Source organism: Centroberyx gerrardi, chromosome 2, assembly GCF_048128805.1.
Source record: "Centroberyx gerrardi isolate f3 chromosome 2, fCenGer3.hap1.cur.20231027, whole genome shotgun sequence".
Classification (NCBI taxonomy): Eukaryota; Metazoa; Chordata; class Actinopteri; order Beryciformes; family Berycidae; genus Centroberyx; species Centroberyx gerrardi.
Genome location: NC_135998.1, coordinates 5,317,929 through 5,334,973, shown reverse-complemented (window position 1 = coordinate 5,334,973; position 17,045 = coordinate 5,317,929). Strand labels below are relative to the sequence as shown.

Sequence of the window (17,045 nt, the reverse complement as noted above, 5' to 3'; positions counted from 1 at the left end):
TGGCTTTTATTTAAAATTCCACATGTAAATACGGAACTTGGGAAAACTGCCTTTTGCTTTAATGCCCCAAGATTGCCACTTTTAGATTGCCACTTTTAAGAAAAACTTTTAGTCATTTTCGAGAATTAATTGAATTTAAACTGATGTCTTTTCTCCTTAAATTTTATTTTCTATTGATGTATTCTATTTATTGATTTTACTCTGCTTTGTTCTAGTCTGCTTGAGAATAGAACATATCAAATAGGGAGAAAGAGAAGACAGTTAAAATAAAAGGCCAGGAGGCCAAAAGAGAGTTAGAGATTAAAAGCAGTTTTGAAAAGGTGTGTTTTAAGGGATTTCTTGAATGTGGAGAGTGAGGAAGAGTCTCTGATGTCCTTTGGGAGAGAGTTCCATAGGGAGGGAGCAGCAATCAAGAAAGCCCTGTCCCCCCAGGTCTGGTGCTTGGTCCTGATGGGGAGGGACAGGAGGTTGGCGTCAGCAGACCGGAGGCTGCGAGTGGGAGTGTGCCGGTGAAGGAGCTCAGTCAGATAGGGGGGAGCCAGGTTGTGGAGGGCTTTATAGGTGATGAGGAGGAGTTTGAATTGAATTTGCTGTGGGACGGGGAGCCAGTGGAGCTTTTGCAGGACGGGATGATGTGGTCACGGGTACGGGAGCGAGTGAGCAGACGGGCCGCAGAATTCTGGATGTGTTGAAGTTTTCTGAGGATTTTGGAGGATGTACCATAGAGGACGCTATTGCAGTAATCCAGTCTGGAAGTGATGAATGCATGAATGAGTGTTTCTGCGGCTGAGAAGGAGAGGGATGGACGGAGATGGCCGATGTTTTTGAGGTGAAAGAAGGCTGTTTTGCGGATGTGAGGGGAAGTGAGGATATAAGCACCTTAGATATTCAAATTCATTTGCATCTCCCCTCAGATCTTATTAACTTATTCAGTATTTCTCCCCATTTTTGAGTAAATGTTTTATCATTCTTCCATATGGTTAGCTCTTTTTGTATCCTTAGGCCCCTAAGTTTGTTGCGGCAGTACTCGCTCAGGGTTGTGCCATGTAGAGACAAGCGCATCCCCTTCTCTTTTAGTCTGCGGAGTTGGATTTTCAGTTCTCCCACAGAGAGGAGATTTGTGTCTAAGAAGTTCGAGCTGGGGAATAGTATTTTGTCAGCGTCTTCTTAAGTATATGAACGCATGTGGGCACAGTTTGTTGTGAGAGAATTAACCCCCCATTAATGATATATAGAAGAGGATGCAGCCTCAGAGACAAAATAGTACATGCCTTCACAAAACCAAAACCAGGTCTTGGGAAGACTACTCGCCCACTGAAACAACGCATAAGTGAGCATTAAAGCTCCATTCACAGAAACAACAGAAATGATCCTGTTGCAGTACATTTTACAATACAAAGCATGATATTACAACTCTAAAATTTTGTGGAATAGAAAAGGCACATCTTCCAGTCAGAGGGGGTAATATAGAAAATATTGTAAGCAAGAGTCTTCTGGATTTATCAGCTGCAAACACTGGCACCTAAAGGGTTAAATGATGAAATTTCATGGCATGTCATGCTTGAATGTGATTCTAAGCTGTTGAATTGTTGTGAGGATTCAAGAATGATTTATGAAAGCCGAAAGGCCGATGTCTTACATTCTTGTGGAAAACACTTTTTGTAAATACTTTGTTTATTCATATATGTAACTAGTGACACCTGTGTTGGATGTAGGATCCAAGGAGGGGGCTAATTCAACCATCCAATCACTGTCCCACATGAGTTGAGAAAGGGGTGGAGTATTGTATATATAAGAAATGTCATTGTCATGATACCTGTTTACTCTGAAGAAGTAAGTATTTAAGTATTTAGTAATTAAGTATTAAAGGGTGATAAATTGCAAGAACAGTGTGCGGGATTCGTTCTACTAAGAACTGTCAGTTTCTGAAAAGCTTCAGTTCCTCCACTGAGCATCAGACCTGCCAATAAATAAACTGACACACTATGCTCCATGTGAGAGGCAATGGCAATGCCTGTCTTTGTGATTGATATTCCTTAGGAAGAATAGTTTCCATTCCAGAGCAACTTAGAGTTAACTTAAAATAATTGTCTTCAAGGGGGATGGACAATCATGGAGAATGATTATTCATTTATTACCAGGATCTCCAGATTCTTATGTACTGTCACTGTGGCTATTAGTGGGCTAAGATGAGGCTAAGTGAGGCCTCTAGCAAATATGTTGTGAAGGAAAGATCACTGCAGCTTGACAGAGCTGTGTCGAGTGATTGAGTTTTGCCATAAATACATAAATGAATAAGCACAAAAATTCTATTGTCTCTGAGGATTTTCTGTCCCTTCAGTACACAATGTAGCATGAAGTGGGAGAGAGAAAAAACTGTCTGTCTCTCCACTCCACCCATTATGAACACCCATATACAGTATATCCACAGAAATAACCCGTCTTCCAGGAGTTTCCTGAGAGGCCAATTCGCTGAAGTCACAAAGGAAGTTACAACATCTAGGATTAATACTGATCCCTGCTACTATGATGTAAAGCGAGTGATATATCCACTAGGGATAGATCTTTACTCTATGGGCTTATTTTAAAAATCATTAAACAAATAATACCTTTCTGATCTTGCTTTTTTTTATAGTCACGCTGTGTTATGTATCATGGAATCATTGAGCAATATTTGCAATATTGCGGCAATAGCAATTATGCAGCTCCTACATACATGGTCAAAGCCTTAAATGGAGTTCTCTGTCTACCAGATCTCAGTCCTTACAGTACCTGTGGAGAGTCAGTTTCCTGCTGCAAGGACATCAGCATGTACACCACTCCATCAGCTCCCTTCTCAAATTCTTCTATTTTTGGTTTTTCCCTCTTCTGTCCCTCCTTCTGACTACAAGGGCCTGTCCCACCAGCCTCTGAAACGCTGTAAGCTGCAAAATTGGACAGAGCCACTGCATCTCCCACCATTATCTCTATTTCAGCAGGGTTTTACATGGACTCCTACTCTGTCTGCTGAAAACCCTTGGGTCAAAAAAACAGGCTTGGCTACAAACCCTGTTTTTTAAATGCCAACTACAGTACAAACAGCCTTAGCCACCATTAGATAAAGTCATATCCCCCCTCAAAAACCAAAAATGCCATCCTGGATTCCATTACAGAGCCATCTAGGGCCAGCCAGTGCTTGCTGAGGATTCATGTTACATAATGTTCCCGCAAAACAACATTTATGTGATTTGCTTTGCAGTCCTTTTGCATCTCTTGAATGGGCTATGCTACTGAAAAAAATAACATCATCCTGTAATAAACATGTTAAGCTGGCCCTGACCAGGGGCCTCATTTAAAAAACATTGCGTACGCACGCACATTCACGCAGATTTTCGTATTTATAGAAAGAAAAAAATCATATTTTTAAGAAGCATTTTAAATGTAGCCCGATTGCTTTTAACCATTTTACCAGCTTTGAGATTTTTATGTTTAAAATTTGTTGCTCAGATCCGGTTTTATGTGTGGAATCTATCGTCCCCCAAATTCAAATGTTAATTTCCTGTCTGAGTTTTCAGAATTTCTATCCTCTGTGGTGTTGAATTATGACAATGTTATTATGGCGGGGGATTTCAATATCCATATTGATTACTCTTTAAATAGCCTTGCCACTGAGTTCTTAAATGTCACTGATTCTTTTAATTTTGTTCAACATGTATCTGTGGCAACTCATAACCGTGGTCACACATTACATTTAGACTATTGTCCTTGAAGATGTGTTTTTATCAGATCATTTGTGCATTAGGTTCGATTCAGTATTGCCAGCTGTTCCTAACTGCCATAAATACACTTCACACTCCTGCATCTTTAATGAACATAGCACCTCTAAATTCTCATCCTTGTTCAACTCCTAGTTACCTCATCTTTTTCAATTTTCCAACACCAATGACTTACTACACTGTAACAGTGTAACTCTAGTAGGGCTGAAACGATTAGTGGACCTAATCGATTACGTCGATTACGAAAATACGTCGCCGTGGATTTTTATCACCGACACGTCGCATATCTGTACATCTTCAGGCTGTATCAGGGCCTCATAAAGTCAGTGATGCAATGCGCAAAGGCAGCGCTAGGTGGCAGCAGTGATTAAAATGTCCAGCTGATCAACATGCAGTAGACAGGCAAAGAAGACGTTTCCTAATGGAAGATGGCTGAAAATACCATGGAAAATACCATCGGACCTGTGGGAGAAATTTACCGCAAGACCGCAAGTTTAAAAAGTCTGGGAATTTTTCAGATCTAAAGCCAACGATACAGCAGAGTAATTTAAAAAACTACTACTACCGACATTTAAAACTTAAGTATCCCGGAGCCACGTCTGAAACTGATAGTAGTTGGTGAGTAACGTTATTTATGCTGCCTGGCTGTCAGTGATGAGTAACGTGACTATACAGACCTGATATGTGCTGAAGCTCTGGCTAGTTATGGTTAGATAACTACTGACCTGAGAGGATAAAGATTAACTGACAGCTCTCTTCTTCAAAGAAAACGTTTTCATAAAACTTAAACATAAATCTACAATACTAAATTAATGTTTATGTGAAGAGTAGGCCTATTTTATAATTTTGAATTAAACAAAGGCGCTCAAATAACAGTTACACAATGTTAAAGAACAAGCCCACAGTTAAACTAGTAAATTAATCTGGTCTCTCACCTCTACTTGTACACAGAGAATCCATGGCATTTTTACAGGCATGAAATTACTGAATAAAATTCATCAATACATTTCTGTATTATCAACACCTAAAACAATATTATTCTATCATAACATACAAAGGTGTATAGATGATTTTCTCCTTGAAGTCTTGACAGAAAGCATCCTCCACCTGCTCCTCAACGACTTGAGAGCTCAATAAAGCTTTCAATGTTGAGCCGCTTGATTCAGTTTTATTTTGTTATGACTAATGTAACAATGAAAAAATATGTGAAAATAATCGTTGGATTAATTGAAAAAATAGTCAACAGATTAATCAATTACCAAAATAATCGTTAGTTGCAGCCCTAAACTCAACATTGCCCCTGTGCGTACGTACGGTTTTATAAATCCGATTGTACTTTTCCTCTTTTGTGCGCACGTAACCTTTTAGTGTGGAATCCATGCACACTTGAGGCCCCTGGTTAGGCCCCATTTAGCCCTGATGTAGAAATCAGGTTAAAGATGCCTCCATTATGGCTAGTTTAAACGGATAATGAAATCACCCATTATAAGATAATTACCCATTATGAGACAAATATAGAGGGAAAATATAACTTTCAAGTCCTCTTGGGATGTTATTTGGAATTGCACTTGGTTGAGCAAAATAACTAACTAAATAATGTGAACAATTACAGATAATTAAGGGGATTGTACATATTTGTTTGTTATTGATAATTCATATGTATTGTGTGTCACGTGTCAGTGTTGTACATCTCACTTCCTCTCCACCCCTCCCCCAGGTACTTGGTGGGATACACTAGGAATCGATGTCAAGAAACTGTACCTAAAAGAGTCATGAACCCAAAACGTATGTGAACACAACTGAATCCAATCCCACGAGTCATTGCTGGTGTTTCAACCACGTTTAAAGTTCCAGTCAAACTTTCCAAAGCCAGTGGACCAATGCATCTGTCCTGACAATTCGTTGTGGACAGATGTTTAGAGAGCAGGGTTACACATGGGCTTCTCATCTGGCTGGGTAATCGTAATCTCTTATCAAGTGATAAAATTATGTTGATAAACTGGGAATTGTTCCTGCTGGTCAAATCTAATTGTTATCTATTTAGTCTCCCCAAATTGGAGATCATGATTCAATGTATTTGTGTATCAGGACCTGGTGGAATGATGACTAGAGCTCAGGTTGTACGTCTTCTCAGAGCTGACAGACTGGTGACATACTCGCCTGCTCGCCCTTCCTGACAACACCAGTGATGGAAGTCGTGGGTCTTAGACAACTCTGGTGTAAACTCACTGCTCTTCTCTTCTCTCTCTCTTCTCTCTGTTACTTTTTTGTTTCTCTCTCAGGTGCCCAAATGAATTTACTGGTGATCGCTGCCAAAACTACGTAATGGCCAGCTTTTACAGTACGTCTATTTCTACTCCTGTCTGTGCTTGGATTGGAACATGTCCAATCAGCACTACTTCCTGTTGCTTCATTTTCTCTTCAGATTCCAGACAGATGAAGTTATAGTATTTATGTTTTACGCTGCCCATACCTTCTTCTCGCATGTTGAAGTTTTTTTTCTTTGTTTTATTTACTTGTATGTTAAAGCAGTTTGTGGCACTGTAGAAGTTTGGAGAAATAGGATTTACATTGTAATGTGACAAGAAATAAGAATGTGCATGTTTACATTACTCAACTGGAAGAATCCTACATGCCAAATGTTCCAATCCTTACCTTATGTAGATAATAAGGAATTGAACAAAAAACTGCATCACTACTTCAGAAGCCCTCTATATTGACACTCCCTTACCTTACCACAACATTACCACTCTATATTTAGAGTACTAAAAAAAATAAAATAAATTTGAAGTACCACTACCTCATTTTTCTGAAGATTAACTAAGAGCACTTGCCAAAAAAATTGCTCAAGTAAAAGTGAAACAGTAGTTTACAAAAACACAGTTTTTAGTTACTTACAAAAGAAATGTGATAATTAATGATTTTAAGGTTGTATAGACTAAGGCTAATACTACTTTACTACAGTTTTAACTCTACAAATACTAGCTTGAATCCATGATTGTCTGATGAATGCAATTTGCTTGCCCATGGCCAATTTCCAGAACTTGATTACCTACTGAGAGAGACCAGTGGTTTAAAGGTCCCATATTCTACACTTTCCAGTGTTTTATTTTATGTCTTGAGGTCCATTCAAAGCTGTTTGTGCGGTGTTATGTACCAAAAACACTCTCAATCCATTTTTACACATTCATTTTCCAGCATCTCTCTGAGCCTTACCAAGAACAGGTTGTTTCTGTTGCTGTGTCTTTAAGGCTCATTAATATTAACAACCCCACGGCAGCTACAGACAGTGACAGGAAGGAAAAACTCTCGGAAGTCCAAACGGCTCGTTTAGAGGCTCGCTTTTCTAATATGGATTGTGTGGATTTAGTTGGCTACTGTGCATTTTGATACTTTCACGATGTTTAGATAGCACATCCAACTCCTTTATAATCAAAGAGGCAAGGGAAATCCCATTTTACACAATATGGGACCTTTAAGGGAGGGCAGAGTGACAGCAGTTCTAAATGGACCTCTACCAGCTCTGCCATTCTAAAATGGACTAACATTTACCAGAAATAGTCAATATCATTTAATAGCTTCAGAAAACACAAACAATTACATGACAATTGATGTGGAAGTCCAGATGTGACATTATTCAATTGAAATCAATGAATTTAAATTCTAACCACTTTTAAAGACTCCATGAAGTGGCATGGAGAGCATGATTTGCTTCTGTGTATTGACATATTTCCGAATGAAACAGAAAGTTGGGGCGTGAAGCATCAGCTGGAGGGACTTATTTGAATATCTCGGAAGTGGGTGTGTCAACATCATACCCACTCAGATCAATAATGGACAGTAGTCTACATTCTACACACTTGTGGAGGAATATTCTCCACCTCTGTTGCCCCCGTCTGGGAAGAGTTTTAGGTGAAATTCAGCCAAAAACACACCTTCGTCCCATGTTGCTAGCTGAAGTGAGTTTGTAACATAGAAAAAAATAGTGGGGGGTGTATCAAAATTTCACTGGATGAAATTTTTGTATGTGTAGTGCAGGATGAGTCCTCAACAGAAATGTGCTGTTTACCAGAAAGAGACAGACTGCTAATTTTGATAGAAATTTCTAGAAATCAACATTTTTTGTCTTTTTTTTTGGCCTGTATTGGCCCACTGCCACACCCTTGTGGCAGTGGGCGTGTCGCCAGCAATGCAACAGGAGACATTACTGCTGCAGAGGGGGAGGAGGAAAGATGGGTATAGAGGCTGAGAATGGAGAGGCACAACTATCCTTAATAACTTGACCATCAGGAAATGTATTCAGTGTTGAGTCGGTGTCGGTAGTATTCATACTTTAATGTCTTGGTTCCCTTTTGCCCAAACTCCAGCACTCTCCCACCCCAATCCAGTGGTGGGATTGCAGCTCTGGTCATTTAGGACAATCATAAAGACAGCAGCATCAGCAGTTTAGACAAGCTGACATTATTTACCACTGAAAATCATAGGAGGCCAAGGATGTCAGTCATTTGTAATATTCATTTACCAGTGAGGAGTTATTTGACTGATTACAAGAGTCTGTATTGCCTGTTGGAGTGTGTTCGTGTGTTTCCACTCCAGAGAGAGAAAAGAGACAGGAGTGAGAAAATTGCACTCACTGAGGATCAGCAGTTATGTGACAACACTGAAGAAGGAAATGTAGTGGTTTGATTCATCAGTGACACAAGTCAGAGAATTTGACCCAGAAAAGAGGTTATTTAAAGCCTCTATGTATAAAATCTTTACCTAATATATCATTGTCAAATAAATTTTGATAGAATAGTATAGTGGTTGTAGAAAAATAACACTATCACCAAGGAAGGTTCAGGCGATGTTGGGGGTAATGCATGGAGTACTGAGATTACTTTTTTTGGTAACAAGTAACTTAATGCCTTAGTTTTTCAATTTATGTAATCAGTTATTAACTTTCTCAAACTTGCATTTCATTACTTTTATTTTCCTTTCAAATGGTAACATTTTTAGTGCAATTTAAAAAGGAAAAAATGTAAGTATTGTGCTACATGATGTTATTAAAAGCAGACTACGCAGTAAGCTGCAGTTGGCGTGGTGGAGGCTTGAGGGCTACAACTAGCTTTCATAATGGACACAACAATTAACTTCAGAACTTGGAAATATCCATATTACTTTGAACTGATTGAAGAAAGGCATAACAACATAATTGTTAACTGTATTGTGCATCAGGGAATTGAAAGCACTTGCCAATGCGTTGTGAGCCAAGTCAAGTTTGTTTATTTATATAGCCCTTTACCACAAGCATGTCTCACAGGACTTTACAGAGAATGAGCCTAACTAGATCTAACTGATCAACAATCAGTTGTAGAACGATAATTACGCATTGTAACTCCAGTTCTATGATCACAGGCGGAGCCCTCTAACAGGCTCTATTGGCTTAACCACTCATCTAGTCGCCTCAGTGCACTGAAATTTGCATGCACATGCTCAGCCAATCAGGATGAGCCTATACAACCCTATGGGGCCTCGCTGTATAAATGGCGAGCGGCCTGTCATTTAGCATCCACTAAGTCTTCAGCAACTCATGCAACGGCAGGGCGACCCGCCTGTGATCATAGAACTAGAGTTACAATGTGTAACTGTTCTGTTTCACACAGGCTTCGCCCTCTAACAGGCTCTATTAGCTTAGGGGCGAAGCCCGATGACTGATGATCACTCCCTGCCGTGACACCAACACGAACAACATGCTGTGCCATAGCCTGAATTGACTGTCACAAGTGTTACAGGTCAGGAGCAAGAAGAACGCTGCTAACACATGGCTGGGGCTGAACTGTGGCTACTCCAGCTGGGTCTGCTCCCCACCGCCAATTATTACCGCTTATTGCTGGCCGGCTGGTCTGCAGCCTTCCAAGAGCAAACCAGCGGATGCCGACTTAAACGGTGTCGCTGGAGTAGCCTCGCCTTCCAAGCGGGACCGCGGAGCTGGTTGAGCCGAGGAAGAGGCTGCTGGGGTCCCAGAGGAGCGCGCCAAGGGCGGGGACACCCTCCCACATCACCTACGGCTTCTAGCTGCCACAGAGCGCCTCCCAAGAAGCCAGCGGAAGATGATGGTGCAGCTGAGCTCTGTCTTCCTCCAGACGCTGGAACCGTTGAGTAGCCAGGGAGATGGATGCTCTGAAGAGACCGCCAGTCAACAGCGGGGTGCCCAGTAGGTCTTCCTTGTCCTTCTGTTGAAGAGCGGTGAGGCACAGACACACCCAACATCCCCACAGGTTGTTGGCCACCGCCGCTGCCTGAGCTACCAAATGGAATATCTTATCAAAAAATTCCACCGTCTCCTTATCCCTTGGGTGTGGAGGAGTAGGCTTCCTATTCCCCGACCAGTTGGATGAGTTGGATACCAAGACGCCAGAAGTCAGACTTCCCTTCTACTCTGGTGAAGTTGACGAGACCGGAGATTGGAGCCTTGCAGCAGAGTGCCTCATGCCACGGTGCTTGCACACTCTCCCACATTTCGTCCAGGGCGGGAGTAACGAAGACCGGTCTGATCTCCGTCGCGACTGATACACGCCTTGGTCCAGTCGATCCAAACGGTGTTTGTCCTCTGCCTCACTGACGTCACACCGGAGCTCGATTCCCGGAGAACGTACGTAGCGTTGGAAATGAGCCCAGTGGTGCTTGCACCTCACCATAGACAGTGACCTGCAGTTAATGCAATCCCGCAGGTCACTGACACCGTCAGCAGTGTGGTCGGGACCGAGGCACTCAAAGCAAGTCTTGTGTGGGTCCACCACTGCGATGAGGCAGGAGGCCAGCACCGACGACTGTAAGAGCCAGGGCAGCACCCGTCCACTGCCAGGTAGAAACACTGCACCAGAGTCTGAGAAAGAGGAGAGAAAGACAGCCACACACACTCACACACACACACAGCTGTGCAAGCGCAACACATATAGTCAGACATATTCAGCCACAGACACACTCACACTGACAGCACATAGAAAGTGAGTAGACACACTATAACCAGGAGGCAGCCCTATGCTATGTTCCCAATGGCAGATTCCTATGTAAATACTGTATAAGCTAAGGTAAAAGAATAGACTGTGTCGATCCCAAGCTAAAAGGTGCTATGATAAGCCGTATGATTGTGAGGATAAATAGGTTCTGAGTTTGGATTTGAAGATTTTTACAGAATTCACTTCCCTGATTGTAAGAGGTAGCTGATTCCAGATACTGTCTGCTGATTTTTTTCTTGATTCTAGAGACAGTAAGGTAACCAGCGTCCTGCGATCAGAGGGCACAAGGGGAACATAATGATGAGATCGGATAAATATGACGGTGCAAGCCCATGCAACGATTGATATGCTAACAGAAGCACCTTAAAGTCAGACTTGGCTTGAATTGGTCAGGATTGGAGTAATGTGATCAAATTTTAGTTGTGGTTAATATTCTTGGCGGCAGCATTTTGCACAAGTTGTAGTGTTTTAGTTGTTGTTGTTGTCATTGTAGTTTTAATACTGCAGTTAGAAAGTCAGAGCCAGAAAATAAGACGCTACAGTAATCAAGTCTTGATGAAAAAGAGTGTATTAGGGTTTCAGCATCCACCACATTTAGCAGGGAACAGATTTTTGCAAAGGTGGAAAAATGCTATCTTAATATCTTGATATCTTAAATGTGAGAGTCAAATAAGAGAGCTGGGTCGAATGTAACAGCAAGATTTTTAACTGTGGAACTCTGGGTAATTAAGCAGTCCCCAAAATTTAAAGTAACGTCCGCAACAAGAGGCCATTGGGTTTTTGGGCCAACAAGTAGCATCTCAATTTTGTTGACGTTTAGTCGCCAGAAGTTACGTGACATCCAAGTTTTGACAGCGAATACGCATAATTCTAGGTTTGCATGTTGTGAATGGTTGTTAGATCTAATGGCTATATAAAATGTGAATGTCATCCACGTAACAGTGAAGTTTAATACCATGGCTGTGGAAAATTTCACCAAGAGGTAGCATGTAAATGGAGAAAAGCAAAGGTCCTAGCACAGAACCCTGTGGTACGCCAAAACTTTAGAGGGTTCGGAGATAATGTTGTTGTGTGAGACACAATGCGTGCTATTAGATAAGTAAGAATTGAGCCAAGAAAGCATGGAGCCGCAGATGCGTACGTAGTGTACGTACGCATACATACGTAGTTTGCTAGGCAGTTTAGGAGAATATTATGATTGACTGTATCGAATGCCACGTTCAAAGTAAGATAAGAACAGAGGAAGAGTCAGAATCTGAGGCAAGGGGTAGGTCATTTACCACCTTTCTGAGAGCGGTCTCAGTGCTGTGGAGAGACCTAAAGCCAGATTGAGATGGTTCAAAAAGACTATTGCAGGAGAAATAGTCGGTTAGTTGGATAGAAACTATTCTTTCCAAGACTTTAGAGAGAAAGGGTCGATTAGAGATTGGTCTGTAGTTATTAAGAACATCAGGATCGAGGTTAGGTTTTTTGAGCAGAGGTTTAATCACAGCTGATTTGAAGGCAAACGTCATCTGTCCTGCCCACCCCGACGTCACCTGTCCCTCCCACCCGACATCAATCCTTCACTCCTACCTGGCTGGGCAGGTGACCCTACTACCAAATGGCTAGGTGTGATGTTTTGACATGTTTGATCATGCCCGGGCATGTTTTTAAACAAGGGTTTAAAAAAGGGTTTTTTGGTTTTACTTTCTTCTTTTTGCAGCAAGCCGTCTGACCGTTCATCATCACCACCAGTTGCTGCTCCAACTACCCATCACTTATTCAGCATGGCATCCGATCTTGCAGATACATCGTACAGGGTCAGCCCTGTCATTGATTCGGTTGTGGATGCACCAGTTGAGGCCTGCCATGCCCTGCCAAAAAAGAGATGCATAGACGCTGGTCTTACTACCATGGTGGAACCTGAACTAAAGATAGAATTCAAGGGGGTGCATGGGTATATTTATAGTGTTAAATCTGTAAAAGTATTATCTGTAAAAGACTGGATGTTGTTTCGTGCTGTCGTTTGTGCCAACCTCGCCCAGCCCAGCTTTCCCAAGACACTCTGTGCAGTAATGGGTCAGTGCTACATGACCGGCGATACACTGAGTTGAAGCTGACCGTTTCATCAGGCCAAAAGACGAGTTTATTTTTTTTTGTTTTTGTGAGGATAAAGAGGGGTTGATTGTAGGGGTGGGAAAAAAAATCGATTCACTTAAGTATCGCGATTTTTTTAATTACGATTTTTAAATCGATTATTTTATTCCTGAATCGATATAATTCAAATTCAATTACTTCGTTTTAGTCTATGCTTATTAGATGAGGTGGAAAGAAGTTACCGCTTTTATCCAGCAGATGGCGAAATGTAGCCTATTTGTGTTGAGGTAGAAGAGTCTAGACTTTGATGGTCAGCAGCTCCAGAACCGGGGAGCAGTGTGTATTTAAGACACAGACATCCATGGCCCATGAAGAGTGAACCATAAAGCACACACCCCCTCCCCTCAACTTGCCTGAGTCCTTCGTTCTGTCTTGCCGATAGACGGAGAAACCCTCCGGCGTGACGGCACAGTCGGACAGGCTGGGCTCCAGCCACGTCTCGGTGAACGCTGGAGTGCAGCAGCTCCTAATGTCCCGTTGGTGTTTAATCCGTGCGTGCAGCTCGTCGAGTTTGTTGTCCAAGGACTGAACTTTAGCTAGCAGAATGCTGGGCAGAGGGGGTTTGTTGTTTCTCTGTCGGATTCTGCACAGAGCCCCGGCGCGCTTCCCTCTCTTTGTTTTCCTCCGTTGGACGCAGGTAAACAAAAGACCCAGGGGAGTACGTGGTCCGCGATGTCAAAAGCTCTGAGATGCATTCCATTTGGCCAAAATGCGTCCTCTCCTCCGTCCTCGCGGCCTCGTCTCCTCGCTGACTCGGCATCCAAAAATGAGCCGCCATCATGAAGGACGTTCCAATAGAACTCAACAGTGACCGACCACTTTTGAACAGCTCCGGTTCCAGGAAGTGAATTTCCCATTCATTCCTCCATTGACGTTTTTCGTTTTTTTTTTTTACGATTTTCTGAAACTTCAATGGAGGAATGAATGGGAAATTCACTTCCTGGAACCGGAGCCGTTCAAAAGTGGGCAGTCACTGTTGAGCTCTATTGGTCAAAAAATGAAGGATGCATGAAGGATCCTTCATGTCTCCTCGTCAGTGCAGCTATCGCACGGCGCACCAGAAGTCTTTTGAGCACTAGCTTGATGAGCAGGAACAGCTAAATGTAGCAGTTTACTTCAAAAATTATATATATTTTTTATTCATTCTATTGTACATTTTATGTACCACTTTTATATGCAGTGTAGCAGTGATGCTGCTGAAATAAATCTCAGAAACACTGACTGACGTGATGTGCATTGCTTTTGGAAATATGACAATGATATACAGTCTCTAGAAGTGTGTGATTCAACTTTTTCCCATGGTCTAGTGTTAAAAAAGCAAACGAAAATCGCAATAAATTGTAATATCGAATCGCAATACTTGTAGAATCGCAATACTTAAGAATCGCAATACATATCGAATCGGCACCCAAGTATCGTGATAGTATCGAATCGGGAGATAAGCATATCGTCCCAGCCCTAGTTGATTGTTGTCAGGGGTTTGCAGCCGTACCCTCTCACTTGTGAAGAATCTGACACTTGGTTTAAAAAAAAATTTCATCCAGTGGTGTGAAGTTGACGAGGCAATCAATAGAGACAGGATAAACACTTCTTATCAAAGTATTAGAAAACGTCTTCTTTTCACCGATCTGTCATTTGGTGTGCAAGTTAGGGTCTCATCCTTTCATTCACTGTCTCGGCCGAAAATCATCAGACACCCTGACTACTGACTGTAAAAAATGGTAAATATATTTGTATTATATGTAGCATTATGGCGTGAGTAGTAATATGAATACTAGAGTAATGTTTTTTTAATTGTTGATATACGCATATATACGTGTATGTTTTCCTTTCTGATGTGCGTGGGGTTTTTTTTTCAGATCACAGCTTATACATACAACGAAACGACTCAAGATGGCTTTTTAGAAAGTGACTATCGTCCCTTCATCACCTCTACCACCGCCGCATGTCTCAAGAGGAGGAAGAAAAGGAACAAGACGCGGTTGGCACATCCAACCCCTCAACTTCTGGAGAGCCTGCCCCTCGTGACTATACAAAACCCCCGCGGCTGACCATAGAAGCTGTGGACAAAATAAAAGCCTTCATATCCCGTTGTATGACCCAAATTGTTCGGGATATCAAAACACTTTTTTTACACACACTTTTATGGCCGTCTAGTCCACTATCCGAGTCAGACCCAACATTCATGTCTATACAAATCAGACTATTATGAAAACCATCTTACTGATATTTGTGATGAGATATTCAGGCCGTCGTTCAGATCCGTCGTTTGGATGCCATATAAAATGCGGTGTTTGAAATTAATGATCATATCTTCCCACGTAGCAAATTTCTAGGAGCTGCAGAAGCCATTGTGTCTGAGCTGTGTTGGCACCGAGATGTGGCCGAAAAAGTGAGAGATATGGAAAACGGGGATGTCAACTGCAATGACGATTCTATCATCGAGGACTCTTTTTATATCTGGCTTACTTACTAAGACATGGAACTGATTTCTATGGTGGTGTACCTTTTGACCGGTGGTAGACAATGGGCCTCATGCAAAAACATTTTCGTATTCTTATCTTAAATTTCTCGTACTTTTTTCGTGAGGTGGACTCATACGAGTGTGCCACGTCAGGTTCACCAAACGTTCATATCTTCAGAAAACTGTTGTAAATGACCTGCGTAAACATGATGAATGGCACCTGTTCTAAATGAACGCGCGTTCATGAGAATTGTGAATTTGCATAATTGATGCCCCAATAATGCCATATAAGGTTAGGCGTCCAGCCCATTTGTCGGGAAGCTTCATTCATAAAAATGACACGGAAGACTAAGAAGAAGTCTACCAGCTCTGAGACTGAAGTCCTACTATCAGAAATAAGTCAACCAAAGCAAATAATATTTAATATAATTCAATAGTGGAATCAAAGGTCCTGCTAAAGCCAAGGAATGGGAGAAAGTAACTTGTGCTGTTAATGCAGTGTTGTCTGTTGTGCGTTCCCTTACGAAAAACAACTATAGTTGTTAGTTAGTTTAGATGAATACTAAATAAATATCCCAACAAAGCTAATTCCCTATAGGAATATTATACTGATAATGATAGTGATACTACAGAAGACAAAAATACCATGATAAGGTCACTATAAACTCCAGTACCACAGACACTCTAAGTCCATATCAGAGTATTATAGGAATATTATAGGACTATAGTGATTTGTCGTTAGGGCACCGTCACAGAAATAAAAAAAAAGAAATGGTTTGACATGAAATTAGACGCAAAAAGCAAGGTGATCCATGACTGTAACAGGAGGGGGCCAGGAGGAATTCTCCGTTACACAGACAGATGAAAGAATAGGCCTATACCTGCCATAATTGATGATATAGCAGTGTCAGGTGTCCAGCGATGTCGCCCTGGACAGCGACTTGCACCTCAACCTGGTAAGACCTAAATTTAGATTCACTTGCACCCACATTAACATTATCAACTGGAGTAAAATAGCCTAGAAATCAGATTTATCTCCCTCTATAATATATTTCCCCCATTATAATCTAACCTTGCCTTTGTCTCACATGTTTGTCAAATAACCTGGCAAATTAGTGTTTTTTGTTTTGTCTTTGTATTGAGCGCACTTATAGGCCCGCATGGATACTTATGAGATTTTATGCGGCTCTGGTAAAATAAATTACGCACTACCTTCTTTTGAAAAAGCCAACAGTGCTCCCTTGCTATTTTTCCTCTGACTATAACCACTGTACTGGTTAATCTCAACATGATTATACATTACTTTACAGTGTCATTTATATATTCAAACTCAACATTTCTTCAAAGATACAGATACAATCCATTAGTCAACAACAACGTTTTTTATTTTGCTTTGGAGAACGGCAGGTTGATTGTACGTGACTCGTATGACAGGTCTGGACCACTCGTAAATTTTGTTCGTACCTAAGAGAAAATTCTAAATACAAGAAAATTGGTGAATTCGGCAAGTTCTCTTAAATCGCTCGTACGAGTGATTTAAGAACGAATCTGTTCGTACGAGTGGTTCTTGCATGAGGCCCAATGTGTAGAAAATAGGTTAATATTGCTTTTGTGTACATTGATTACATGTGACACAGACGGCAGTGTTAACATACTTCCAGAAGGATATGATGTTTTTAGTAAACA

General features: G+C 41.4%; 1 protein-coding gene across 2 annotated transcripts in view; it reads left to right on the top strand.

Moving 5' to 3' along the window:
• nrg1 (neuregulin 1) overlaps positions 1–17,045 on the top strand; it is a 192,264-nt gene that overhangs the window by 116,247 nt on the left and 58,972 nt on the right. For both annotated transcript variants that reach the window (XM_078287920.1, XM_078287918.1), the window contains exon 4: positions 6,038–6,096. In XM_078287920.1, coding sequence (XP_078144046.1) covers positions 6,038–6,096 — 59 coding nt within the window. The remainder of the gene's footprint in view (positions 1–6,037; positions 6,097–17,045) is intronic.